The 24,966-nt window shown below is 58.7% G+C and overlaps 3 protein-coding genes across 4 annotated transcripts in view; all 3 read left to right on the forward strand.

The window, feature by feature from the left end:
- CD4 (CD4 molecule) overlaps window positions 1–4,265 on the forward strand; it is a 37,581-nt gene extending 33,316 nt beyond the window's left edge. Inside the window, exons 5-10 of the mRNA XM_032391032.1 lie at window positions 37–294; window positions 949–1,281; window positions 2,476–2,676; window positions 3,247–3,371; window positions 3,704–3,771; window positions 4,137–4,265. Coding sequence (XP_032246923.1) covers window positions 37–294; window positions 949–1,281; window positions 2,476–2,676; window positions 3,247–3,371; window positions 3,704–3,771; window positions 4,137–4,167 — 1,016 coding nt within the window. The 3' untranslated portion in view covers window positions 4,168–4,265. The remainder of the gene's footprint in view (window positions 1–36; window positions 295–948; window positions 1,282–2,475; window positions 2,677–3,246; window positions 3,372–3,703; window positions 3,772–4,136) is intronic.
- A 2,091-nt stretch (window positions 4,266–6,356) lies between these two features.
- Window positions 6,357–12,321, forward strand: GPR162 (G protein-coupled receptor 162). Its single transcript, XM_032391034.1, has 5 exons — window positions 6,357–6,661; window positions 8,269–9,575; window positions 10,276–10,465; window positions 11,074–11,231; window positions 11,538–12,321. The coding sequence occupies exons 2-5, from the start codon at window positions 8,709–8,711 to the stop codon at window positions 12,087–12,089; spliced, it is 1,767 nt and encodes a 588-aa protein (XP_032246925.1). The 5' UTR covers window positions 6,357–6,661; window positions 8,269–8,708; the 3' UTR covers window positions 12,090–12,321.
- Window positions 12,322–13,330: 1,009 nt separating this feature from the next.
- Window positions 13,331–24,552, forward strand: P3H3 (prolyl 3-hydroxylase 3). 2 transcript variants are annotated; one of them, XR_004297732.1, is made up of 16 exons: window positions 13,331–13,828; window positions 14,765–14,917; window positions 15,239–15,440; window positions 15,525–15,656; window positions 16,102–16,238; window positions 16,664–16,753; window positions 17,966–18,018; window positions 18,148–18,215; window positions 18,333–18,457; window positions 21,431–21,532; window positions 21,867–22,017; window positions 22,234–22,351; window positions 22,428–22,503; window positions 23,303–23,443; window positions 23,584–24,141; window positions 24,354–24,552. XR_004297732.1 is itself a non-coding variant. In XM_032390879.1 (15 exons), the coding sequence occupies exons 1-15, from the start codon at window positions 13,331–13,333 to the stop codon at window positions 23,752–23,754; spliced, it is 2,217 nt and encodes a 738-aa protein (XP_032246770.1). In that variant the 3' UTR covers window positions 23,755–24,552. The 2 variants fall into 2 exon arrangements, 1 of the variants encoding a protein (XP_032246770.1); XM_032390879.1 differs by having other exon boundaries at window positions 23,584–24,552.
- The last annotated feature ends 414 nt before the right edge of the window (window positions 24,553–24,966 follow it).

Genomic DNA, 24,966 nt, shown 5'->3' on the forward strand with positions numbered 1-24,966 from the left:
GCATGTGTGTGACACGGGTGGCCTGCTCCTCCACAGTGACTGCCAAGTGGGACACCGGCAGTGGCGGCGGCCCCAACATCCGCCTGCTGCAAGGGCAGCAGCTGACCCTGACCGTGGAGGGCCCCTCTGGTAGTAACCCCTCCGTGCAATGGAAAGGTCCAGGGAATAAAAGCAAGGGCAGTGGCCAAAGCCTCTCAGTGCCTGGGCTGGAGCCGCAGGAGAGCGGTACCTGGACATGCACCATCTCCCAGAACCAGAAGACAGTGGTGTTCAACATAAACATCTTGGTGCTGGGTAAGAGGGGTGCTTCCCCCCTGCAGTCTCCCCTCTGCCTCAGTGGCAGACAGACCCGCCCTCCGCTCTCACTGCTTGGCTCCTGGGTCCGCTGCAGGCCAACAGAGGGCGGCTGGGGCCGGTCCCCCGGAGCTGAAATCTGTCCCAAGGAAATCCCGGCTCTGACTTAACCACGAGACCTTGGGCCGGTTACCGAATCTCTCCTTGCCTTGGTTTCAGGGATGAGGCTCACCGTGACAGTACCTACCTTGTAGTGTTACCGCGAGAATGAATGTGTGTAATGCACGGCACATAGTAAGCCCGAGGCAGGCATTTGCTCTTATCTTACGAAGGCTGATAAATTATGCACCTAAGTAGTGCATGCCAAATGCCCTCTGTGCTCCAGGGATCCTGGGGAGGGAGAGGCCTCCTGGGCTGGGCTGTTCTCTGAGGCCTTCCAGGGGGAGGAGGCGCTGCCTTGGGAACGTGCTGGGGTGGAGAGACCAGAGAGGATCGGAGAGGGAATTTAAGGGCCTGAAGTGGCAACCTAAGGGTTTGGACTCACCTGGTCCCTCCCCTTCCATCTCCTTGCCGCCCCCAGCCCATGCCCACCCTACCCCATACACCCTCATCTTCCTTTCTCCTGACCCAGCTTCTCTCTCTTCCCGCCTCCAGCTTTCCAGAAGGTCTCTAACACAGTCTATACAAAAGAAGGGGAGCAGGTGGAGTTCTCCTTCCCACTTAATTTCGAAGATGAAAACCTGAGCGGGGAGCTGAGGTGGCGGGCAGAGGGGCCTCCCTCCTCCCTGCTCTGGATCTCCTTCACCTTGAAGAACAAGAAGCTATCTGTGAAAGAGGTCCACCACCCCAAACTCCAGATGAAGACTTTTCTCCCGCTCAGCTTTATCCTGCCCCAGGCTTTGTCTCGGTATGCTGGTTCTGGAACCCTGACCCTGAGTCTTGACAAGGGGACATTGCAGCAGGAAGTGAATCTCGTGGTGATGAGAGGTGAGGAGGTAGGCCGAGAAGGGGAGGGCAGGGGCGGGAGGTAGAGGGGCGTGGTCCAGGGCTCTTAGGTGGGATTGGCCCCAAAAGGGATGCCTCGGCCCTGGCCCTAATTTCCTGATGGAGATGATCCAGGGCCTTCTGGTTTGGGGCTGGTTTTGAACTGAGACTGGAATCCACTTGTCCTTCTTTGACATCCATGAGCCAGCCTGGCGTGGGCTCTGCTGAGAATCCCCAAAGGGTGGGGGCGCCTGGGTGGCTCAGTCGTTAAGCGTCTGCCTTCAGCTCAGGTCATGATCCCAGGGTCCTGGGATCGAGCCCCACATCGGGCTCCCTGCTCTGCAGGAAGCCTGCTTCTCCCTCTCCCACTCCCCCTGCTTGTGTTCCCTCTCTCGCTGTGTCTCTCTCTGTCAAATAAATAAAATCTTAAAAAAAAAAAAAAGAATCCCCAAAGGGTGTGAGCTGAGAACCAGGCTCTAATTCTGCCTCCACGCAACCCTCTATGGCCCTGACTAAGCCCCCTGCCTCTGTGGGCCTCTTTCTCCTAATGAGGATAACAAAATCTGCTCTTAGTATGATAGCGATAAAGGTAATATCAGGCTCCATACTGAGCTCTTCATTTCCTTATCTCCCCCATCATCATAACTCCACAAATAATAATGGCTAATACTTGATGCTTCTTCGAACGTGCCAGACCCATTCAAGAGCTTTACATGTGTCTGTGAATTTACTGTGTATTTAATTAATGTCTGGGGCTTGGGTTGTCAAGTAACTTGCAGGGACACACAGATAGTAAGCAGTGGGGCTAAGATTCAAGTCCAAGACCCTGGGCCTCAAAAGTTGTGTTTTCCTTCTAGAGGGGAGGGGGTTGGGAGGATGGGTTAGCCTGGTGATGGGTATTGAGGAGGACACGTTCTGCATGGAGCACTGGGTGTTATGCACAAACAATGAATCATGGAACACTATATCTAAAACTAATGATGTAATGTATGGGGATTAACATAACAATAAAAAAAATTAAAAAAAAAAAAAAGTTGTGTTTTCTTTATGTAACTGCTTGAAAATGTGCTCCGAGAGGCTCAAAGAGGATCATCTGTGTGAAGCATTTTGATTGTTCTACTGAAGCCCCTTAGAGCATGGAGGTGCCAGGAGCTAAGAGATCCAGGCTCCCAGCCTCACGTTCTTCTCCCCCTGCAGTGACTAAGTTTCATAACAATTTGACCTGCGAGGTGCTGGGACCCACCTCCCCTGAGCTGACTCTGAGCTTGAATCTGGAAGAGCGGGCTGCCAAGGTCTCAAAGCAGCAGAAGCTGGTATCGGTGGTGGACCCTGAGGGGGGAGCATGGCAGTGTCTACTGAGTGACAAGGACAAAGTCCTGCTGGCCTCCAAGGTCGAGGGTGAGTGAGCATCCAGGTTCCACGGCCTAACTCCAAGCCCCTCACTCTTCAGCTGTGGGACCTTCCCCGGGTTGGAGGAGACCACCCAGAGTCCCAGCCTCCCAATTCCTCTGAGAGGGGTGGGTTATTCTCTGCTGCCTGGACATACATGGGGAATGAGGTAAGGCGAGGTGTGGTTCCTATCTGTAACCCCACAAGTTCCCACCTCTTTGAGGTCTACAGTCCAGGAATGGGGCCTGTCTGACCAAGAGCCGCCTCTCTTGGCTCCTTTCGGAACCTGGACACACACACACTCACACATGCACACACGCATGCCCTGTGCACAGCCTGAAACTGCTGCTTCCAGTTCCCCGGAGCGCCCTGTAGTCTCTAAACCTTAAAGCCCCTGCCCCAGCCTTTCCCGTTCAGCCCTGGTGGCCTGTGAGAGCCCTGTGCACCCTGCCCTGCTCTCCCGGCCCAAGGCTGAACCCCAAGTGTAGCTGGCCAGCAAGGCCTTCCTGGGGCCCTCCAGAATGCCCGGCACCCTGACGGAGGGCAGTGAGCTAAAACATCTCTCTCTCTTGCTTGCAGTTTTGTCCCCAGTGTTCACCAAGGCCTGGCCAAAGCTCTTGGCCATTGTGCTGGGCGGGATCTTAGGCCCTCTGCTTTTCATTGGGCTCTGCATCTTCTGCTGTGTTAAGTGCTGGCACCGCAGGGTGAGTGAGCTGTCCCAGACCCCCCCTTTCACTCCCCACAGGGCATCCGAGCCCCTGGGGCCAGTAGAGCAACAAAGGTATCCTGTATATGTGAGCTGCTTCTGCTCAGGCTCTTTGCCCGCCCACCCCGTTCCCTCATGGCCGACTGGGCCCTGTCCCAGGCCCCATGCAGAGGGAGAGACTGGAAAGAGCAAAGAGTTAATTCTGGGACAGATGGCCTCAGCCACAGTGACTGCTTCTCCTCTCCCAGCTCTCCCCACTCCCCCCTCCAAAGGGCACCTCCCTTCTGGAGGCCTGGGACCCTCATGACTCCCCTCCTTCTTCCTGGACAGCGCCAGGCAGAGCGGATGTCTCAGATCAAGAGACTCCTCAGTGAGAAGAAGACCTGCCAGTGCTCCCAGTAAGGAACTGGTGGGGGGGGCAGAGAGTGGGAAGGGGAAGAGGAGGGTGGCGAGTGGGGGTGGGGGGGGGGGAGGAAGAGAGGGAAGGGAGGCGGGATGGAGGTGAAAAAAATGGGGGCTCAAGGGAGATGGTGGAGGGCAAAGAAGGGTACAAAGGGGTGGCTTAGGAGGTAGGAAGTAGGAAGAGAGTGGAGAGCAGAGGCGAGGCGGCAGCAGGCCTGGAATATTTCTGGATACCACCCTGCAGCTGTGGCCTAGAGGCCGCCACTGCCCAAGAAGGGAGAGTGCGGACTGGGAGACATGGAGCTTCGAGGATGCAAAGGAGTTTGGAAAAGAATAAACTTGCTCTTCTTTGTTCCTCCAGCCGGTTCCAGAAGACATGCAATCTCATTTGAGGCGCAGGTCCAGGGGAGTTCCCGCTTGCAGCCTCCCCAGCTGTCTTTCCCCTGCCTTTCCTGCTGGGCTCCTGGGCCTGCGGACCAGATGAATGTAGAAGACCCCAGCACTTCCGGCCCACTCGGGCTCTCCTTTGTCCACACTTGGCCCTTGGTCCTCCTCTTGCAGAGGCCTACATCATTTCTTCCCCATTTCCTTTGCATCAAGCCTAACCCTATCGATGATTTCTTCCCAGCTCTCTCCCCCACGGCCCACTGGTCCCTGGGGAATCACGTGGGCCCAGCCCTGCCTGGCTTGGAGGGCAAGGCTGGGTGTCTGAAGCATGAAGCACACGACTGTCATTTTACTGGACGGGACCTTGGGACCAGAGGAGGCAGGGACCAGCCCAAGATCACACAGCTAGAGGAGGGTAGATCCAGATCCAAAGGCTCCTGACTCAGCTGCCTCCATGGCTCCATTTGGCCTGCTTCTCACTCTGAGTTGGCAGGACACACTCACATCGTGACCTGTGCACAAACAGGCAACCCTGGACCCACACCCATGTACAGAGCGCACACTTGTGCACAGACATGATTCCTTATCCAAGCAGTACGTGTCAGTTTATGAGCCAGTTTCACATCCTTTGTCTGTTTAAACCTTAAGAAGATCTTACAGAGCTTAGTAGTGTCAGGACCGAGATTAGCATCTCCAATTTATAGGCCAGAAATGGAACTCAGAGAGGTCAGCTGATTGCCCAAGTCACACAGCTAGTCAGTGCCAGAGGACTAGCCCAGGTCTCCTAACCCCTAGTTCCAGGGCCGTACCCTGAACACAGAGACAAGTACCACGCAGATCTCTGTAGCTGATTAGTCACTGCTGCCCAGGACCCACCTCTGGATTCCTAAGAGCACACCACCCCAGGCAGGGCCTGCCTCAGAGAGTTCAGAAACACGGACAGAAGCCTGTTGCCAGAGGACAAAGCTGTCAGTCCTCCTAATCAGAGCACAGGCTGGGAGCACGGGCCCTGTGGGAGAGAGTGCCCAGTGACCTACCACTCACCCTGTTGCAGAACCTTCTGGAAGGTGAGCTTTGCCAGGGGGAGGGGCTGGGGAAATGGCTGGAGAGGGAACCCTCTGAGGGGACGTCTTGTGAAGGGTGACAGAGCCGGGCTTCAGTCCCCCTGCCCTGTATTTTCCTTCATCCCTCCCCCAAACCATCCAGGATACAAGAAAATTGGGGTTACAAGTAGTCTTCTTCCTCCTCTTCTTGATCCATTTCTCTCAGGATCCCCAGCCTCCTCTGCCTCTCCTTCCTTCCCTTTCTCACCACCTGTCTCAGTCCCTACCCCCTCTCCCTAGTCTTCTCTTTCCAGCTTGCCCCTTCCAGGAGGACTCCCCAATGCTTGCTTGGTATTCCTGCCCCTGCGTCCCTGAGCTGACAGAAAAATACAATAAACTTACTGTAAAGAAGATGCTCTTCTTCGTGTGTCCGTGTGTGTATGTGACAGACAGGCAGACAGACAGACTCTTCTCTGGGGACCTGGATCTTCTGGATCAGACCCAGAGGAGAGGTTGCCAGGCTTGCCAGGGGAAGGAGATGAAGTTTCCCCGCGGGGGGTGGGGGGGTGTTAGGGGAAGGGGGGATTCTTTGGGGGCTGATTACCCACCTGCCCACCCCACAGGGCCCTGTGTGTGCCGGGCCGCAGACTTTGTAATCCTGCGCTGGGGCTGTACCGAGGGCGAGGCTGCGGGGTTGTGTGTGCGCTACACACGTATGTGTGCGGGAGAGAAAAAGGACCAAGAGAAACTGTAATGTGTGCCTGCCAATTGTGTGCATCCCCAACACAAGTGTGAGTTTGTGTTCCAGGAGGAGGAAGCGATATGTGTGTGTGGCGGGGGGTGCATTGAGACCTGTGTCCCCCCACCCCCCAGAAGCCCCAGCTTCAGCACAACCTCCAGCACTTGCCCGTCTGAGCTGCACCCCCGGGCGGGGCGCAGCCCTCGCGGATACACACAGTGACACACGCTTCCTCCTCCCCGAACACCACCAGCTGCCTCTCTGAGCTGGTGTTCGTGTGGAAAACCGGGGTGGGGTGGAGGCAGGACACGAACCGTCTCACCAATGAAGCCGGTTCCCCGCCAGCGTCCTCGCCCCCTCCCTGCCGGCTCCTTCCCCGCCCCTCCCCCTCCAAGTCGCCGCCGTCCAGTTCCCCGCCCCGCACTCGCCCCCGCGCCCCCCCACCCCAGCCGCTCCCGGCCGGCCCCTGACCCGGGGCTCACGGGCGGCGCGCCTCCGGGAGACGGGGGCTCCCACAGACCTGGGGTGGGGGGCAGAGACTGAGTGAGCGGCGGGCCGAGCCCGGGAGGCTGGGACCGAGGGTGGGGGGGAGGGAGGCCCGGAGGGAAGGAGGGAGGGAAGGAGGAGGGCGGGCGAGCCGGAGCCGGCAGGCGGCTGGAGCCCGGGCGAGCGGCGTCGGGAGTGCGGTCTCCATGGCAGTGCCGGGCGCAGCCAGAGGTAAGACGACCCCGGCCCTGTCCCCCATGCGGCCCCCTCTCCGCCTCCCCCCTTCCCTCCCCCCCCCCCCAGCCGCCTCCTCTCCCCTCCGGCCAGCCCCTCCTCCCCAGCCACCTGCTGTCACTGCCCCGGAGAACACGGTGGGTGGTGGGAGGGAGGAGCCGCCTGACCTTACCCCTTCACCCCGAAGGGCAAGGGACCCCTGTCCGCGGTGGAGTCCCCCAGATCCCCTCTCCCACCTTCCTCTGATCTTTCTCTGTCCTTCACCTCCTCTCTGTCCTTCACATCCTTCCTGCCTCCCTCCCTCTCTGACTCCCCATCTCTTTCTTCCACAGCCCACCCGCTGGGCCTGGGTGGGGGTAGGTGGGAAGGGGTGCAAGGCTGTAGGGGAGAGTAGTGGGGGGGGGCGCTTCTGACCAATTCCTTCCACCTCCCTCTGGCTGGCCATTGCCATGGCAACTAGGGTGTACTGGGCTCCGGAGGGAACAAAGGTGGGGGGTGGACTAGGACCTCTCAGGGAGGGCAAGAATCTGAGGTTCTTCCACAGGAAGTAGACCCTCTCACTGCTGTGCCCCATTTTTACCCCTGTTTCCCCCCACCCCCCTCAAGCCGTTAGCTCATCCTTCTTGCCTCCACTCAGTTCAGGGCTTCCCCTGATTTCCTCTTAGCCCCCTCCCCAGGGCTCACTGAAGCTCAGCTTCTCGAAATTCAGGACTACCCGCCTTCCCATCAGAGGGAAACTGAGGCTGGGGCAGGAGAGGAAAGAGTGGAGGTCTACCAGTGGGAGTCAGCACCTTATTGAACATGGGGCTTTTCTTCTCAGCCTCCCTGTTTCCTGCTCCCTCCTTCCACATCACCCCTCTTGGCTCTCAAGCCTCCTTTCCAGGGGTCTCTGGAGGTTTCCTTCTATTTTCAGATACTATCACTTTGCCCCCTCTTTCTTTCTCTTCTGCTCAAACTCTCCTCCTTCCCCCTAGTTCCCCATCTTTCCATTTCTGGATGCTTCTGATGTCAGCGGTTTCCCCGCCTTCGGGTTCCCTAGCCCCCCCTCCCCTTGGTCCCAGCCTCCTTTCTCCCATCTTCCCAGATCCCTGGTGAGCTAGAGGGGGATCACACAGGCTTGGGGAAATGGGGCTGAGCACCAAGACCCCCTGGGCCCAGGAGCCAGAATGCTGGGGAGGAGCTGAGATAGCATACATATCCCAGTTTACCCTGAACCCTCAAAAAAGAAACAAGTCGTGCACCTGGCAGCAATAGCTCTGAAGAGAGATTCAGGGACATGAAGCTGGGGATCGAATAGTACTGAGCAGGGCACTTAAGAAGAAGGGACCTGGGAATGCCAGAGGGAGGAAAAAGGGCTGAAAGGGATAGACAGGAGGTCAGAACACCTTCTTTCCTGACAGTCAAGAAAGCAGGGCTCTTACCTGTGTGGGCTGTGTGACTGGCCATCTGATTTAAGGCAAGAGAATTTTCTGAATGACCCCGTGACCCCTAGTAGTCAGTTACTTCTGTAGTTTCAAGAGAAGGGGGTGCGTGAAGTCAGTTGGAGAACAGCCTAGGCCCTACCTTTTGCCCTCCCCCTCCCACATGTCATTTCTCCCTTGCAGTTTGTCCAGGTGGCTGAGCCTCACCCCCCACACACACCCCTTGGGGCACCCAGAAGATCCCTGACTGGTCAAGAACCAGAGGAAGAAGAGACCCGGAAGTCCCGGCATGGGGACCAGAGCTCCTCAGCCAGCCTCGTAGTTGGGAAAGCATTCTGCTTGCCTCCCCCATCAACCACAGGGATACTTCGGGAAGGTTCCCACCCAATATGGAGGCTGAGGACCACCTCTGCTGACCCTCAGTCTCCTCCCCTGCCCTCCGCACCGCACCTTGGCTGGGTCAGTCATGCAATGCTGAGCAGTAGGGTAGGCCGCTGGGCGGCCTGCTCCACCACAGGGCAGAGATCGGGCGCATCATGGGTGTGTGTGTGAGTGGGGCTCCTGGGTGAGACCTAGCCCCCACCCCCAGGAGTTCAAGGGGGTGGGGGGGCCGAGGATATAGGATGGCTCGGGGAGGGGCAGGGGCAGAGGAGGCCTCCCTGCGCTCAAACGCATTGTCCTGGCTGGCCTGTGGGCTCCTGGCGCTGCTGGCCAATGCCTGGATCATCCTCAGCATCTCGGCCAAGCAGCAGAAGCACAAGCCGCTGGAGTTGCTGCTCTGCTTCCTGGCGGGCACACACATACTCATGGCGGCCGTGCCCCTCACCACCTTCGCCGTGGTGCAGCTCCGGCGCCAGGCCTCCTCCGACTATGACTGGAACGAGAGCATCTGCAAGGTGTTTGTGTCCACCTACTACACACTGGCCCTGGCCACCTGCTTCACAGTCGCCTCCCTCTCCTACCATCGCATGTGGATGGTGCGTTGGCCCGTCAACTACCGTCTCAGCAACGCCAAGAAGCAGGCGCTGCACGCCGTCATGGGCATCTGGATGGTCAGCTTCATCCTCTCTACGCTGCCCTCCATTGGCTGGCACAACAATGGCGAGCGCTACTACGCCCGCGGCTGCCAGTTCATAGTCTCCAAGATTGGCCTGGGCTTTGGCGTCTGCTTCAGCCTCTTGCTACTTGGGGGCATTGTCATGGGGTTGGTCTGTGTGGCCATCACCTTCTACCAGACGTTGTGGGCCCGGCCCCGGAGGGCTCGGCTGGCCCGGCGAGCGGGGGTGGGGGGCGGGGCCAAGGGGGGTGGGCCAGGGGCGTTGGGTACCCGGCCAGCCTTTGAGGTGCCAGCCATTGTGGTGGAGGATGCCAGAGGGAAGCGGCGGTCCTCGCTGGACGGCTCTGAGTCGGCCAAGACATCCCTGCAGGTCACCAACTTGGTCAGCGCCATCGTCTTTCTCTATGACTCACTCACAGGGGTGCCCATCTTGGTGAGATTGGGGTCCCCCGCCTGCTCTTCCCAATATCCAGGCCCCAGCACAATCACCTGACCTCCAAGTCCATCCGCCATACAGCAGCTCTGCCATCCACCTTCCTCTCTTCTGCCCACCCCCGCTAGATCTGTGAGCCCCCCACCTCCATCATCCATCTCCTCGTTCCCATTACCCCCAGCCTCGTTGTCTGTTTTCCAGTTTCTACTACTCAACTCCACCACCCATCCTCCAGCTCCACCATCTATCCTGCGGCTCCACGCTTCGGCCCCCAGCCCTACCATCCAGCAGCCCAGCTCGTCTCCATTCCCTAACACTCTTGGGATATACCACAGGGTCTCTGAGCACTCCGGTGGAAAGCCCAGAGAGCTCACCCCACCACCCCCGCTTTTTGCATCCCCATCTAGTCCCGATTCCCAAATTTCTCTCTGTGTTCAACTTTTCTGTACCACGTCTGCTTCTGTCCCTCTGGACCTCAGGGCTTTGTCTCCAGTCCTTGCCCCCGACCTTCCTCTGAATCAGGCGCTTGCCCTCTGTTCGTCCCATCTCCACCTCCGACTTTGCCTCTGTCCTGAGCCTCTGTGAACTGGGCCATCCCTTCCTTCTTGCCCAGCCACTGCACTAGAACACTGGATCCGGGGCCCAGGGGACCTCTGGGCGCTGGGTCGTGACCCCGCGCCATTCCCCATCCTCCCGCTAGGTGGTGAGCTTCTTCTCCCTTAAGTCGGACTCGGCCCCGCCGTGGATGGTGCTGGCTGTGCTGTGGTGCTCCATGGCACAGACGCTGCTGCTGCCCTCCTTCATCTGGTCCTGCGAGCGCTACCGGGCCGACGTGCGCACGGTGTGGGAGCAGTGCGTGGCCATCATGTCCGAGGAGGAAGGCGACGACGGTCAGAGGAGGGACTGGGCTTTGGCTTTCCCGGGCTTCGGCTCCCTTTTCTGCCGGCCCTTCCCTGTGTGGGGACGGGCTGCCCTGGAGTGCCCCCTGCTGGACGGAACCGGCGCCGCCCGTGGGCTGACTCCCTTTCCCTAATCCCGCACCCCTATGTACACCCATCGCTTCCTTCTGCGCCCAGGGCTCCCTCCACCCGGCCGCGGCTTCCCTCTGGAAGCCCACACTTCCCAGCTCTGCCTCCACTCTCCAGGCCGAGTGCCTGAGAAACAGTCCAGAGTCCTAACGCAACCGTAAAGGAAGGCTGTGGAACTAAGGGGACGCTAAGCTCCCTGAGAGAGACCCCCAGCTATAGGGACAGTTCTTGGGGTGGGGTTGCGGCTGTTTCAATAAACATGTCTATATGTATGGAGCACTAGGGACTTAGCAATGAATGCAACAGACGTTAGGCACTCTTGCTTTTCCTCTTGGAGCTTACAGGCTCGTGGGAACAGGATTCTCCCGGGAGCTTGTAAAGGGGGCAGGAGGTTTTAAAGGGGGTGGGGGTGGGGAGGGGAGTGGGCGTTCCCTGTCTGTAACCACCCTGCCCCTTTTCTCTCCTCCTAGATGGGGGCTGTGATGACTATGCAGACGGCCGAGTGTGCAAAGTGCGCTTTGATGCTAATGGTGCCACAGGACCAGGGGGCAGGGACCCCTCCCAGGTGAAGCTGCTGCCTGGAAGGCACATGCTCTTTCCCCCTCTTGAGAGGGTCCACTACTTACAGGTATGGGGCTAGGGAGTGCACCTCCTGTTCTGGGTACCCCCTTACTACCTGTCTCCAATCTCTGCTGACCATCCCGACTCCCCACTCCCTAGCCCTGGCCTGCAGGGCACCTAAGGGGTAGGTGAAAGAAACGTGTGGCAAGAGAGGCTCCCCTTCAGACCTCTCAGAACCAGGTTTGCCCATCACAGGATGTTTTCCAAAAGTTTAAGGGGGTGGGACCATCTTACCGAGTCCCTACTTTGGTTCCTGCCTCTACCCCTGCTTGGTCCCTATAGCACCTCTGGGTCTGCCGGCTCCTCTCCCCAGGTCCCTCTGTCCCGCCGTCTGTCCCACGATGAGACCAACATCTTCTCTACTCCTCGGGCACCAGGCTCCATCCTGCATAAGTGGTCATCCTCTGATGACATCCGGGTCCTCCCGGCCCAGAGCCGAGCCCTGGGGGGCCCTCCTGAGTACCTGGGACGAAGACAAAGGCTGGAAGATGAGGAGGATGAGGAGGAAGCTGAAGGTGGGGGGCTGGCCAGCCTTCGCCAATTCTTGGAGGGTGGGATGTTGGGGTCAGGGGGGGGACCCCCACGGGGTCCTGGCTTCTTCCGGGAAGAGATCACCACCTTCATTGATGAGACACCTCTGCCTTCTCCAACTGCTTCGCCAGGGCCCTCTCCTCGCCGGCCCAGGCCCCTGGGCCTCTCACCCCGCAGGCTCTCCCTTGGGTCCCCTGACAGCAGAGCCGTTGGACTTCCTTTGGGGTTAAGTGCAGGGAGACGCTGCTCCCTGACAGGAGGTGAGGGGAGTGCAAGACCTTGGGGAGGATCCTGGGGCCCAGGTAACCCCATTTTCCCCCAGCTGACCCTGTGAGCCCAAGTGGGCCTGCGGGACTCAGGGGAGGGGCCCTGAGTAACACCAGTTCTGGCCCTAAGCTTAGGGCAGCTGCCTCCAGACTCCGTGGAGGTGGGCACTGGATCTGGGGCCTGGAGCCCCCTGCTGTCTCTCATCTCAATGACCAGATGCCCTAACTCACCTTCCATCACCCTTAGCAAACCGTATTAAAGCCTGAAGTGTTACCATGGAAACCTCGGTGTCCTGTGTGCTAGGGTGGCAGAGGGTATGGTGGGAGACTCAGGGGTGGAAAGGCTCATAAAGGACAAAATAGAGCAGGGGTAGTGACCAGAGGCCCAGAAATACACGTGGAAAAAGACAAACTCAAACATGAAGACATAACAGAGGGACAGGCTTATAATAAGAGCATCTTGTGGCAACCCTGTCGGGACCCCTCTCACTCCTGAGAGCTTTTTCTGTATCCTTGATTAATAAACTTCTGTCACTTTACTCACACACACACACACACACACACACAAAAGAGCATCTTGTGCTGGGCATGGGCATGGGGAGACAATCGAGTTTGCCGCTTTGGGGTGTGAAGGATCTCTGTCCGGATTTGCGGAAGTAGTTTCAGAGTGTGATTCCATGTGCCATGCCCCAACTCTCCTTCCCCCAAATCCACCTAGACCTCACTTTCTGGGCAGGAAAGGATTTGGGCCTGAGTTGGTGTCACAGGCCCGCATCCCATGCTGCATTCTAAGGCTCAGTTTGCAAAAGTGGGTGTGGGTAGATGTGTGGGAGGCATCCACTCTCCTTGTCCTGGACCCAAGAGTGGGGGTGGGGGAGGCACAGAGCGGAGGGGAACACAGCTACAGTAGTTACTCTGAGGCCAGGGGCCTCAGGGGTTGGAGTCAAGGGTCCGAAAAGGCTCCCCATGCTGTTTTCCAAAGCACCAGTCCCGCTCCAGTGCCAGCCGTTTGCCATCTGCTCTTCAGGGCCTGTTTCTCGTCCCACACCGTCCCTCGTCTTAAAGACTGCTGTCTCCACTTTCTGCCAGGCTTCCCGACGTCTCTGGCTCTCATATTGGCCTCTCCCAGGGCTGAGCCTGGGCCGCATCGGCTCTCCTTGGCTCCCGCTCATTCCTTCTCTCTTCCTCTCCTCCCTCCTCTCCATCTCTCCTTCCTTTCCCCTCCCTCTCCCTTCCCCCTTCCCTCTCTCTCTCTCCCCCTCTCGGCTCCCGCATTCCGCTTCGGCAGCCGGCCGGCGCCCCTGGCACCATGCTCCGGCTCCTCCGGTTGCTGCTGCTGCTGCTGCTGCTGCCCCCGCCGGGGTCCCCCGAGCCCCCGGGCCTGGCCCCGCTGTCCCCGGGGGCGCCCCCGCAGGCCCCGGACTTGCTCTACGCCGACGGGCTGCGCGCCTACGCGGCCGGGGCTTGGGCGCGGGCCGTGGCGCTGCTGCGGGAGGCGCTGCGAAGCCAGGCGGCGCTGGGCCGCGCGCGCCACGACTGCGGGGCGCGCTGTGCGGCCGAGCCGGGGGCCGCGCTCCCCGCCGTGCTGCTTGACGCCCCGGGGCCTGACTCCGGGCCCGGCCCGGCGCGGGGGACCTGGGAGCGGCTGCTGCTCCGCGCGGCGCTCCGCCGGGCCGAGTGCCTGACCCAGTGCGGGGCGCAGAGGCTGGGCCCCGGGGGCGCGGCGCGGCTCCGCGTGGGGAGCGCGCTGCGGGACGCCTTCCGCCGCCGGGAGCCCTACAACTACCTGCAGAGGGCCTACTATCAGGTGCGGGAGCCGCCCGGGCCCCTTCGGGGATCCCGCCCCGACCCACGCTGCGCCGCTACTTGGAGCTCGCCGGGAGAGGGCGGAATGCCGGCGCCCGGACTCCGGGGGGGGGGGGGCGCTCGGGGGCGGTCGGCGGACCTCTCCTTTTGAGTCTGTCCCATCCAAACCACGCCAAATACCCATTGAGGTCGCCGAGGGACAGCCTAAGGGAGATTGGGAGCAAAGCTGGAGCGGGGCTGGATGGGTTCCTGAGGCGGGGTGGAAGGAGATCGGAGATGGAGGGAAGGGGCCTGAAACGTTAGGTCTTACTGAGACCTACGTGGGATGATAGTGAAGCGGAGGGGATGGGGGGAAGCCCGCCGCTGCACAGGAAGCACGGGGCGGGGGGGAATTGAGTGTGAGCCTTTGCGGGGCAGGGGCAAGGCTGAGGAGCCGAGAGGCCGGGCGTGGGGGGGGCGGGCAGTGGACGCTGCGCAGCTACCAGTTCGGTAGCTATAGCCTACGTGGCTGGGGGGGGGGGGGGGGGGGCTGGCCACACACACCTCAGCCCAGGGTCCTAGAGACCAGCGGGTTTTGCTGGTGGCTCAGGTCTCCCCCACTTCCCCACCTCACTTAGCCATCAATTGCACCTTGTCTCCCAAACGGAGGCCCTGAGGTCCCTCTGTCAATACCGCAGCCACTCCAAAGTCTTCAGACCCCTCTTCTCTGAGCTCCCCCGGCATACTGGTTTCTAGGGGCGCTGGAGGTTGGGAAGTGGGCAGTTCTGACTGACAAGTCTTCCAGAAAGCTCTGGCGCAGTTCCAGATGTGTGTGTGGCCCGGGGGGGGGGGGGGGGGGGGGGGGGGGGGGGGGGGGGGGGGAGGCGGCGAGTGAGCCAGCAGAGGTCCAACACCCCTACCTGAGGGCACTGACTCCCTCATCCTTTGTGCTTCTCAGCTGAAGAAGTTGGACCTGGCAGCTGCCGCAGCACACACCTTCTTTGTAGCAAACCCAACACACTTGCAGATGCGGGAGGACATGGCTAAGTACAGACGCATGTCTCGGGTGCGGCCCCAGAGCTTCCGGGACCTGGAGACACCACCACACTGGGTGAGACCCCTTGGCCAGATACACAGGGTTCACTGGACTGGGATCTGTGTGGCTCAGGCATCAGGAGACGTGGGTACTGTCCTCAGTAAGCCTGGATGGAGAGTCCCTCTCTGGGGCTTGGTTTTCTTCCCGAGGATCACTAAAGTCCCTTGTTCGACCATTCTGATCCCGAGGCCCACCCTATATTCCCCAAGGTGAAGTGGGACCTGGAGTCCACACCCCAGATGAGACCAACACCCCTCCCCTTCTTTCTGCCTCCCAATCTTGTCTGGCACCCTGCCTCCGGGAGCTCAGGTGACTGCCCACTCCCCTCCCCCATAGGCAGCCTATGACGATGGCCTGGAGCTACTGGGGCGCCAGGAGGCAGGACTGGCACTGCCCAGGCTAGAGGAGGCCCTGCAGGAGAGCCTGGCCCAGATGGAGAGCTGCCGGGCTGGCTGTGAGGGGCCCGAGGAGCAGCAGAGGGAGGAAGAGGAGGAGGAAGGGGCCGGGAGCCAGGGGGGCCTCTATGAGACCATTGCAGGTAATGGGGATGCAGGTAATGGGGATTCCCGGCCCCACAGAGAGGAGCTTCACGAGCTCAATGGGTGACGTGTGTTGTCTGCAGGGCACTGGATTCGGGTCCTGCAGTGCCGGCAGCGCTGTGTGGGGGACACGGCCACGCGTCCTGGACGCAGCTTCCCTGTCCCTGACTTCCTTCCCAGCCAGCTGAGGCGGCTTCACGAGGCCCATGCTCAGGGTCAGTTGGGGAAGGCTGGGCGCTGGGGGTGGCGGGGGTTGGAAACAGGGGAAGTGAAGGTTTGTCTCTGATGGTATCCTGAGCCCCATCTCTCCATCCCTCCTGTCTGTCTCTGGATCTGTAGTTGGTCAGGAGGACTCTCATTTGCTCTCCTTTGGTGCCGTTGTGGAAAGCTCAGGAGATGGGTCCCAGGGCTCCTTCTGCCCTTGCGGCTTCTCACCTTCCTTTAACTCCCTTCTCTCTTCCTCCCCTTTGAACTCTGCCTATCCAGCTCAGGTATGTTTGAGTAAGCTTTGGAAAGAAGCAATGGATGAGTGTGCCTGCCAGGTGGGATGGGGGCTTTGGAGTTGTTTGGCATCGGGAGACCACCTTCTCTGGCTCTGCCCAGGGACCACTGTCCTTCTCAGTCTCCGTGCCCCACCCTGCCCTATTACTGTGTCTCCAGTGGGGAATCTGTCCCAGGCTATGGAAAATGTCCTGAGTGTTCTGCTCTTCTACCCGGAGGATGAGCCTGCCAAGAAGGCTCTGAACGAGTACCAGGCCCAGCTGGGAGAGCCGAGACCTGGCCTCGGGCCAAGAGAGGTGATCCTCTGCTCCATACTTACCCTAAATCAAATAGACCTGAGAAGTAACCTGGACTCTGTACCCCCTTTTAGTCACCGCAGGCAACCCCAAGTCCAGCATCTGATTTGTCTCCCCTCCCTGCTCCCCACTGCAGACTCGACTTTCTGAGTCCAGGTGGCAGCCCATCCGCCCTTGCCTTCACCTCACCCCCCTTATGTGCCCTCCTGTCCCACAGGCATATGCGCATAACCCCCCCCCCGCCCCCCACCTTGAGCCCAGATGCCCTGAAGCTGTTGAACAGGATGGCACATGGAAGGGTTTAGGAGCATGCAGGCTGTCCCCTAGAACCGGGGGCTGCCAGGCTCTCCTCCAGCCTTAACTTCCCTGCCCCACTCTACTTCTCCTCGTCTCACCCCTTTCTCCCTGCTCCCACCCTGCCTCAGGACATCCAGCACTTCATCCTTCGATCCTTGGGGGAGAAGAGACAGCTCTACTATGCCATGGAGCATCTGGGGGCCAGCTTCAAGGATCCTGTGAGTATCTCCCCTTGTCCCCATCCTGCCGCTCAGTGCTCCCCCAGGAGGAAGAGAACAGTGATGCCCTACATTTGTGTCACTGTGGTTTGCAACAAGGCTTCCCATTTCCCACACCCCTGGGAGGCTTGGAGAGGTGTCTGCAATGTCTCAGGGACAGAGGCAGGTACCTGTAGGAGAGGGCCGCTTTGGGGTTATGCAGGCCTAAGTGTTGGTCTCTTCTCTGCCATAAACAAGCTCTGGACCTTCACTTGCCTCAGCCTCAATTTCCTTACCTGTAAAATGGGCACATCAGATCTATCTCATAGAGTGCTTGACGCTGTATCATTTGCTACATGGTAGAGAAGGCTCTACTCTTGCTGTTGCTTTGGTTACTGTTCTTTTTGTGGTAGTTATGAGGAAACTGAAGGGCAGAGGGTTTGTTCACTGCTAGGACAATAACGTAAGGCATTTTCTCAACCGTCTTGGCACCATTGAAATTTTTTACCTGATCATTCTTTGTAGGGGAGAGGAAGGGGGCTTGCCTAGGCATTGTGGGATGTTCAGCAGCTTCCCTGGCCTCTGCCCAGTAGATGTCAATAGCATTCTCTGAGTCATGACAATCAAAAATGTTTCCAGACGTCACCTAATATCCCCTGGGGGGGGGGGGCAAAATCTCCCTGGTTGAGAACTGCTGGCTCAAAGCGTGGGCTCTAAAGCTAGTTCAGTATGTATGTATGTATGTATGTATGTATGTTAAGTAGGCTCCACACCCAACATGGGGCTGGAACTCGGGACCCCAAAATCAAGAGTCACATGCTCTACAACTGAGCCACGAGGTGCCCCTCTAAAGAATCCCAAATCTGTCGCTTACTAGCTGTGTGATCTTGGACATGTTACTTTACCTCTCTGTGTCTTAGAGTCTTCAACTGCAAAATGGGCACGTTAATACAATGTGTTTCATTAAGACTATCGTGAACATTACATGATGAATCTCCACGCACTCCGCTTCCGTGGATGAGGCTGTTAGAAAAGCACCTGACAAATAGTGCTACGTGAGCAGTTGTTGGTAGAGTTTGGCCCAACTCCTGGGGCTCCTGACAACGAGTCCAGGGCTTGTCCCACCTCTGCCTTCCTCTCTGGAAGCAGGAGGACCTTAATGTAGATCAGAGTCTAATAATGTCAGGGATTTGGGCTGGACTTGGGTGACGGCGCTTTTCCTGACTCTCCCAGGATCCCTGGACCCCAGCAGCTGTCATCCCTGAGGCACTGAGAGAAAAGCTCAGGTAGGAGATGCCCTGTGGTAGGAGGGGCCTGGCTGGAGCTGGAAGGTGGGGGAGGGCATCTTGGGAGGTCTGGGGAAGATGGGTCCGGACTGGCGGGCACATGCACTGAGCATGTCTCTCACCCCTGAGAGAGGATCAAGAGAAGAGGCCTTGGGACCATGAGCCGTCACAGCCAAAGCCCTTGACTCACTGGAAGGGTAGGTTTCTGGGAGAGCAGGAAGCAGGAGCCCCGAGGGTCTGGGGGGCCCACCAGCCGCGGCTGGGCCTGCCCTCAGGGGGAGCTCAGCCCCCTCTGCCCTGTCCCTTCCCCGCAGATGTGCTTCTCCTGGAGGGAGTAACCCTGACCCAGGACGCAAGACAGCTGAATGGGTCCGAGCGGGTGGTGTTGGACGGGCTGCTCACCCCGGCCGAGTGTGGGGTGCTGCTGCAGCTGGCCAAGGTAAGAAGACCTGTGAGTCGGTGGCACCGTCGGCTAGTTAGGGACCTCGGGCACAGCCCGCCTGCCCCCTCTTCTGCCCTCTCTGGTTCTCCAGCGGGCACTGCCCTTGTCCCCCACCCCGCACGGCGGTGGACACGTTCCGTTTCTCTCAACTTAGCCGGCCTGGGGTGGATGGATACTTTTTACAAAGGAATTTTGCTAGAAATTGGTAGGAAGAACAAACCAAAAAACGTAAAGGCATAAAAAAGGGTGAGTGTGCAGGTGAGGATTCCCTGGTTAGCCAAGAGTTTAATTATCGGCTTGGCCAGTGGCGGAGCGGACATAGAGGCTACTTTCCCCATCCGTTGCATCCCCTGCTGGTTTGGGTTGAATGATCCATATTCACCAGGTGAAGCCTGCCATTTGGGGAAGCTTCCATCTTCATTCTAGGTTAACCTTCCTTCTACACACACTCACTGAGTATCTGCTGCGTACTCAGAACTACTAGGTTCCAGGGAGAGGGAGATGAGCACAGACGTGCATTCAGGAGCTCACTGTACAGAGAAGGAATCAGACGTGGAGACATATCAGTAGAGCGAGGGCTAAGTTTGCTACAAGAAGCACGTACCCATCCAAATAGGAGCGCTGAAATGCCAAATCACAGAAGGCTTACGGAGGGGGGGAGCATTTGAGGGGGTCATTTGAGCTCAGTCTTTTTTTAAAAATTATTTATTTATTTATTTGAGAGAGAGAGGGTGCGCACACGCCCATGTGCGGTGCGTGCACGCGGCAGGGGAGGGGCAGAGGGAGAAGCAGACTGCCCATTTAGCGGGGAGCTGGCCACAGGCACTTGACCCCAAGACGAGATTCCAGGACCCCAGGATCATGACCTGAGCCCAAGGCAGATGCTTAACCGTCTGAGCCACCCAGGCGCCCCTTGAGCTCAGTCTTAAGGATGAGTTAACAAGGCAGAGAAGGGGAGGAGAGCCAGGCCATAAGGAAGAAGAAGGGGGGGGGTCTCTGACAACTGCAGTAGAGTACAGGAGCTAAGGGCTTGGGCCAGCCCCAGCAGTGGTTAGCTGGGTGACCTCGTGCAATGTATTTTATTTTATTTTATTTTTTTAAAGATTTTATTTATTCATTTGAGACACAGAGATAGAGAGAGAGAGAGGGAGAAAGCATGAGCAGGGAGAGAGGCAGAGGGAGAGGGAGAAGCAGGCTCCTCGCTGAGCCAGGAGCCCGATGTGGGGCTCGATCCCAGGACCCTGGGATCATGACCTGAGCCGAAGGCAGACGCTTAACGATCTGAGCCACCCAGGCGCCCCACGTGCAATGTATTTTAATGTTTCTGAGCCTCGTTTCTTCATCTATAAAATGGGGCTAAATACAGTGGGTTCTTTTAGGGTTGTTGTGAGGACCCTGGTAGTACTTGGTAAGGCTGTTGGAAGAATATAAAAAGCCCTCAGGATTAGCCGGCTCTGTGTCATCCGGCTGTATGTTATCCAGAGGAGGTAGAGGGGAGAGAAGCCGGAGGTGGAGGCACGGGCGAGATGGCGAAGGGCCTTCTGTCCCCTGCCAAGGAGTTTGTGGACCGTGGACAGCTTATCGGAGAATTTAAGGAGGGGTTAGGTTTTAAGTCCTCATGCATTAGCAGGAGCAGGGTCTGGAGTCACCATCCTGCAGAACCGGTAGATCCCTCTAGAGGCACTGTGGAAATGCACTGGGAGAGGAAAGCAAGGAGGGGAGGCTTCTGGGGTGATGCCGGAGTGCTACTGCCTTAGGTTAGGTCCTCATTTCAAGGAAATGAAGAGAGGCGGACAGATGAGAGATATTTAGAAAGTCAAAGGTAGAGAAGTTCAGCACTAAATCTATGTGGGAGACAATGGATGAAAGGATGGAGTCAGGGATAACTCCCAAGTATCAGCCCTTCTTTCTGTTCCTCCATCGCACTAGATTCATTCTGGCCTCAGGACCTTTGCACTTGCGGTTTCTGCTGCCTGGAACATTTTTCTCTCTCACATATTCAAGTGGCTTCTTTATATCATTTGCTTTCAATTTAGATGTCACCTCACTCATCAATTAGCTGTCCCCTAACCACTGCCTGGGCACTCTCAAGGTTGTAGCCCTATTTTAATTTTTTAAATACCTTTTATCCCCATCTGAATTGATCTGGTTTGTTTGTTTGTTTGTTTACTCAAAATATAAACCACATGAGAGCAGGGACCTTTTCATGTTCATGGTTGTATCCTCAGTGCCTAGAATATAGGAAGTGCTCAGTACAGATTTGTTGAATGAATAAATACAAGCATGGAAGGTTAGATGGCTTGGGTGAGTAGGTGGTCTCTCAGAGATGGGGTTTATACACAGGGTAACTGGGTAGGGGTTGCAGAAAGCAGACAAAAGAATAGGTGTCAGGAAAGGGACATCCAAATACCAGGAGACCCCCAGGTAATGAGACTCGTGTAGGTGGTTGGGTAGTTGGGGCTCAGTATCAAGGGTTGTCACATTCTCCGAGAGTGTGTCAAGGGTGTCAGAGAGAGGCACCTCGGCTGTCTCCCCACGTCGAGCCAGCCGGGACCCAGCCTGACTCTCAAACTTCCTGCTAGCGCCCTGTTTCTGGAGAGACTCCTCTATCCCTGGCTCATCAGGAACGAATGATCAAGCCCTTCCTGCCCCCTTTCCCCAACGGCCCTTACCCTCTCAGAGGCCCCTTCCCCACTCTAGGAAGCTCTCCGGAGCTCTGGGCACAGCCCCCTCAGCCAGTGGGATTCCAGATCTTTACCAGAGAGTGACAATATAGACCTGAAGATAGTCGTTCTGTGGGAAGGGGCAGCAGCTCAGGGAAGGGAGCCAACATGGAACCCTGGGGGCTTCTAGCCTCTTCCGGGGAGTGGGAGGATTGGAGGAAGGTCTGGCAGCCCTGTGGGCAGTGAGGTGGGGGATGGCCTGGGACCCGGGGAGTGAGACTCCCCAGCCACCTCTCTCCCTCCGTAGGACGCCGCCGAGGCCGGAGCCAGGTCTGGCTATCGTGGCCGCCGCTCCCCTCACACCCCCCATGAGCGCTTCGAGGGGCTCACGGTGCTCAAGGCTGCACAGGTAAGAGGAGGCTCCCATGCTCTGGTCTGATGCCCAGAACCAGAGAAGAGGGTACGCAGGAGGCTGGGTGCCCACGCCTGGGCCTCTCCCGTGGACTGAGAGCACCTGAGTCCCCTGCCTAGAGTTGAGGGCAGCGGGAGGGGAGGTGTTCTGAGACCTCGGGACCTGGGTGATGGTCACGGAGCCAATGGAAGGAGCAGTTTGGGCTGATGGACAGAGCTGGCTGCTGAGACCAAATCCGTGGGTGGAGAGCGATGGAAGTAGGGCAGGGGCTGGGGCAGGGCCACCCTTCTGTTGCCCCCTCCTTTCCCGCCCTTCCTTTCCCTGCTTGCAGCTGGCCCAGGCTGGGGCCGTGGGCAGTCAGGGGGCTAAGCTGCTTCTGGAGGTGAGTGAGCGCGTGAGGACCTTGACACAGGCCTACTTCTCCCCGGAGCGGCCCCTGCATCTTTCCTTCACCCACCTGGTGTGCCGGAGTGCCATAGAAGGTAACCACCAGGGAGCGTAGCTGTTCCTCCCCAACCCCGGGCCCCTGTTGGGCACTGCACCCCCTCCGCATCCCCAAACCTGGTGGGCTTTCTGACTCCCCCGCCCGGGTGAGGGCTTGGCTCCTCTGTCCAGCCGTGATTCCCCGAAGCTGCAGGGGGAGTGTGGGCGGCAGTGGATGGGCACAGGGGCATGCACCAGGCCCCTTTACTTCCCAGGAGAGCAGGACCAGCGCATGGACCTGAGTCACCCGGTGCATGCAGACAATTGCGTCCTGGACCCCGACACCGGGGAGTGCTGGCGGGAGCCCCCAGCCTACACCTATCGAGACTACAGGTGGGCAGCCCCCCCAGGGGTCAGGTGGGTGGGCCTGGGTTGGGGTCTCACTGCCTGCGCCTTCCTCCCTTTGCAGTGGGCTTCTCTACCTCAACGAAGACTTCCGCGGTGGGGACCTGTTCTTCACAGAGCCCAATGCGCTCACGGTCACAGTAAGCTGGGTGGGGGGCGTGGGGGTGTGGCGGGGACCCCAGCTGTGGGCTCTGAATTCAAAACAGGAGCTTCCCAGAGGCAAATGCAGGGAAATGGCCGGGGACCCCTTAACCCTTTCTTTCCTTTCTGGCTTCCCCTGCCCTCTCTACCATGTGTCTGGGTTTCAGGGGTTCTAGTAGAGGTACCTCCCCGGGAGATCTCTTGTGGCCCTTCCAAACCCTGCCTTCAGTGTTTGCCTCACTCCCTCAAGGAGGGTGGATAAAGCGCAGGTCCCCAAGGCCCTAGTCCAGGTAGAAACCAGGGGCTGGAATTGGGCAGAAGGAGAGGGACAGTGATTTTGCGTCATCTACTGCTCTGTCTTACCCAGTTACCTCCTTCTCTGCTAACTGCCACCAGCTACCGATGATGCATGGCCTCTCTGAGGTAGAAAAATGTCCCCAGGATCCTTATCCCCAGTACCCAGAGTCTGGTACTGCATTCATACCCTCTGATTGCTTCACACCTGGGATTCAAAGGTTGAGCAGGAAAAGTCAAGGCCTGGGCAGGGGGTGGGGAGGCCCTCCACGGAGCCCCCTTTCCTTTGGCTCTGACTCCTCTAGCCTCAGTCTGGCATTTGTGCTCCCCAAGTTGAGGCCAACTTCCCATTTCCCCCCAGGATGGTCCCTGAATTAAGGAATGGGAAGTGATGGGCAGGAGAGCTGAACTCTTTGTGCCCTGGCCCGCCACCTGCCTAGGGAGTCAGGGCCAAGTGCTCTGAGAGCACCCATCCGTGGCGCTGAACCTGCCCTCACCCCTCAGGCTCAGGTTCGTCCTCGCTGTGGACGCCTCGTGGCCTTCAGCTCCGGTGGGGAGAACCCCCACGGTGTGTGGGCCGTGACGCGGGGACGGCGCTGCGCCCTGGCGCTGTGGCACACGTGGGCGCCTGAGCACAGGGAGCAGGTGAGCAGCAGCTGGAGTAGGAAGGGCTGTCTCTCCTGGTGTGTGAAGGATGAGGGGCGGGGGCCGAGACGTCCCAGGGAGGGTCCTTGGGGGCAAGGTGATGCAGGAGGTTGGGCCAGACTCTCCTCCCTACTCCCCAGGAGTGGACAGAAGCCAAAGAGCTGCTGAAGGAGCCGGAGGAGGAGGAGGAGGAGGAGGATGAGGAGGAAGAAATGCCCAGCAAAGACCCTTCCCCGGAACCCCCCAGCCGCAGGCTTCCGCGGGTCCAGGACAAGGCTGGGAAACCGCCTCGGCTCCGAGAGGAACTGTGAGGGACTGAGCCAGCTCCTTGGGGATGTGGCCACTTGACTTGTGAAGGGTCGTCTTGATGCCAGGACCCACGAGAAGCCCCCATGTGCTGGGAGCAGAAGAACAGTGAGCTGTCTGTCCCTGCACCCCTACTACCTTGGGGACCACAAGGGCTGTCCAGCTCTGGACTCAGAGGACACTGCACAGACTAGCCTAGAGCTCACCAGGCCTGGCTGATGGACCTCCAGCCCGAGGACAGACTGAGGATGCGATGCCTCCCTGGAAAGAAATGGCAGGGGAGAGGGCCTGACTGCTTCACGTGTGGAGGATGAGAGGGAGGCTAACCCCAGTGCCCTGTCCCAGCCTGTAATAAAGAACTGAAGATCCCTCAGTCAAGGGCCCGGACAAGGGTATCACGGTTTCTGTGGTGTCTGCAGTGGGCAGTGCCTGGGGCTGGCCTGGGAGGAGACAGGTGTCTTTGGGCCTCCCAGAGGCGGGGCCGCTCAAAGCCTGTGATTTGTCAGGGAAATCCCAGCCACCTGCTCCCCATATGCAAATGGACCCAGACCCAGACAGCTGCTCCCTGGGCCTCCAACTCTAAGCCCCGTCTTCTCTCTCCCAGCTTGGCCAAGACGTAGGGCCGCCTGATCCCTTGGGTTCCAGCCTTCACAACCCCAGCAGGACCCTGTGAGTCATGGGGGCAAGGAGTGGGCCAAACCCCAGATGGAAGCCAGGTCGGGGTTGAGCCCCACTTCCCACCCTTTGTCCGCTCAAAGCAGGGGCCACCCTGTCCAGTCTTTTTCTCTGGATCCCCTGTACCTTCCCCCCCCCCCCCCCAGATCAGACCCAGGGGCAGCTGGTTGGGGTTTGTTGAGAAGAAGGATTATCCAGATCAGTCCCATCTAATCTCAGCTCCTGCCTGTACCCTCCCCATATTCACCTGAACCTCCTTCCCCGCAACCCTGAACTTAGGGACGAAATCTTGGGTGTTGATAACGGGCTACCTCTCACCCTCATATTCTGGCTCCTGGGCTGGTTGCTAGGCACGCCCTGACTGCCACGATCATCAGCATTGGTGGGAGCTGGGGCGGGGGGGGCACTGGGCTGTGGTTGCTTCTCTTCTGTACCCCTCCCAAACCCCAACCTTTAATCCTCACAGCTTTGCTCTAATCCCAAGGGGCCTGATGCTCTTATCTCTGCCTACAGGGAGACTGGCCAGGGAAGCACCCCCTTCC

The sequence above is a fragment of the Phoca vitulina genome, unplaced genomic scaffold (assembly GCF_004348235.1).
Source record: "Phoca vitulina isolate PV1807 unplaced genomic scaffold, GSC_HSeal_1.0 scaffold59, whole genome shotgun sequence".
Lineage (NCBI taxonomy): Eukaryota > Metazoa > Chordata > Mammalia > Carnivora > Phocidae > Phoca > Phoca vitulina.

Coding starts and splice junctions, on each gene's coding strand:
- GPR162 (XM_032391034.1), top strand. CDS start 8,709: ATGGCTCGGGGAGGGGCAGGGGCAGAGGAGGCCTCCCTGCGCTCAAAC. Junction 9,576..10,275: donor TCACAGGGGTGCCCATCTTG/GTGAGATTGGGG, acceptor TCCTCCCGCTAG/GTGGTGAGCTTCTTCTCCCT. Junction 11,232..11,537: donor AGAGGGTCCACTACTTACAG/GTATGGGGCTAG, acceptor TCCTCTCCCCAG/GTCCCTCTGTCCCGCCGTCT.
- P3H3 (XM_032390879.1), top strand. CDS start 13,331: ATGCTCCGGCTCCTCCGGTTGCTGCTGCTGCTGCTGCTGCTGCCCCCG. Junction 13,829..14,764: donor TGCAGAGGGCCTACTATCAG/GTGCGGGAGCCG, acceptor TGTGCTTCTCAG/CTGAAGAAGTTGGACCTGGC. Junction 15,441..15,524: donor CCTCTATGAGACCATTGCAG/GTAATGGGGATG, acceptor TGTTGTCTGCAG/GGCACTGGATTCGGGTCCTG.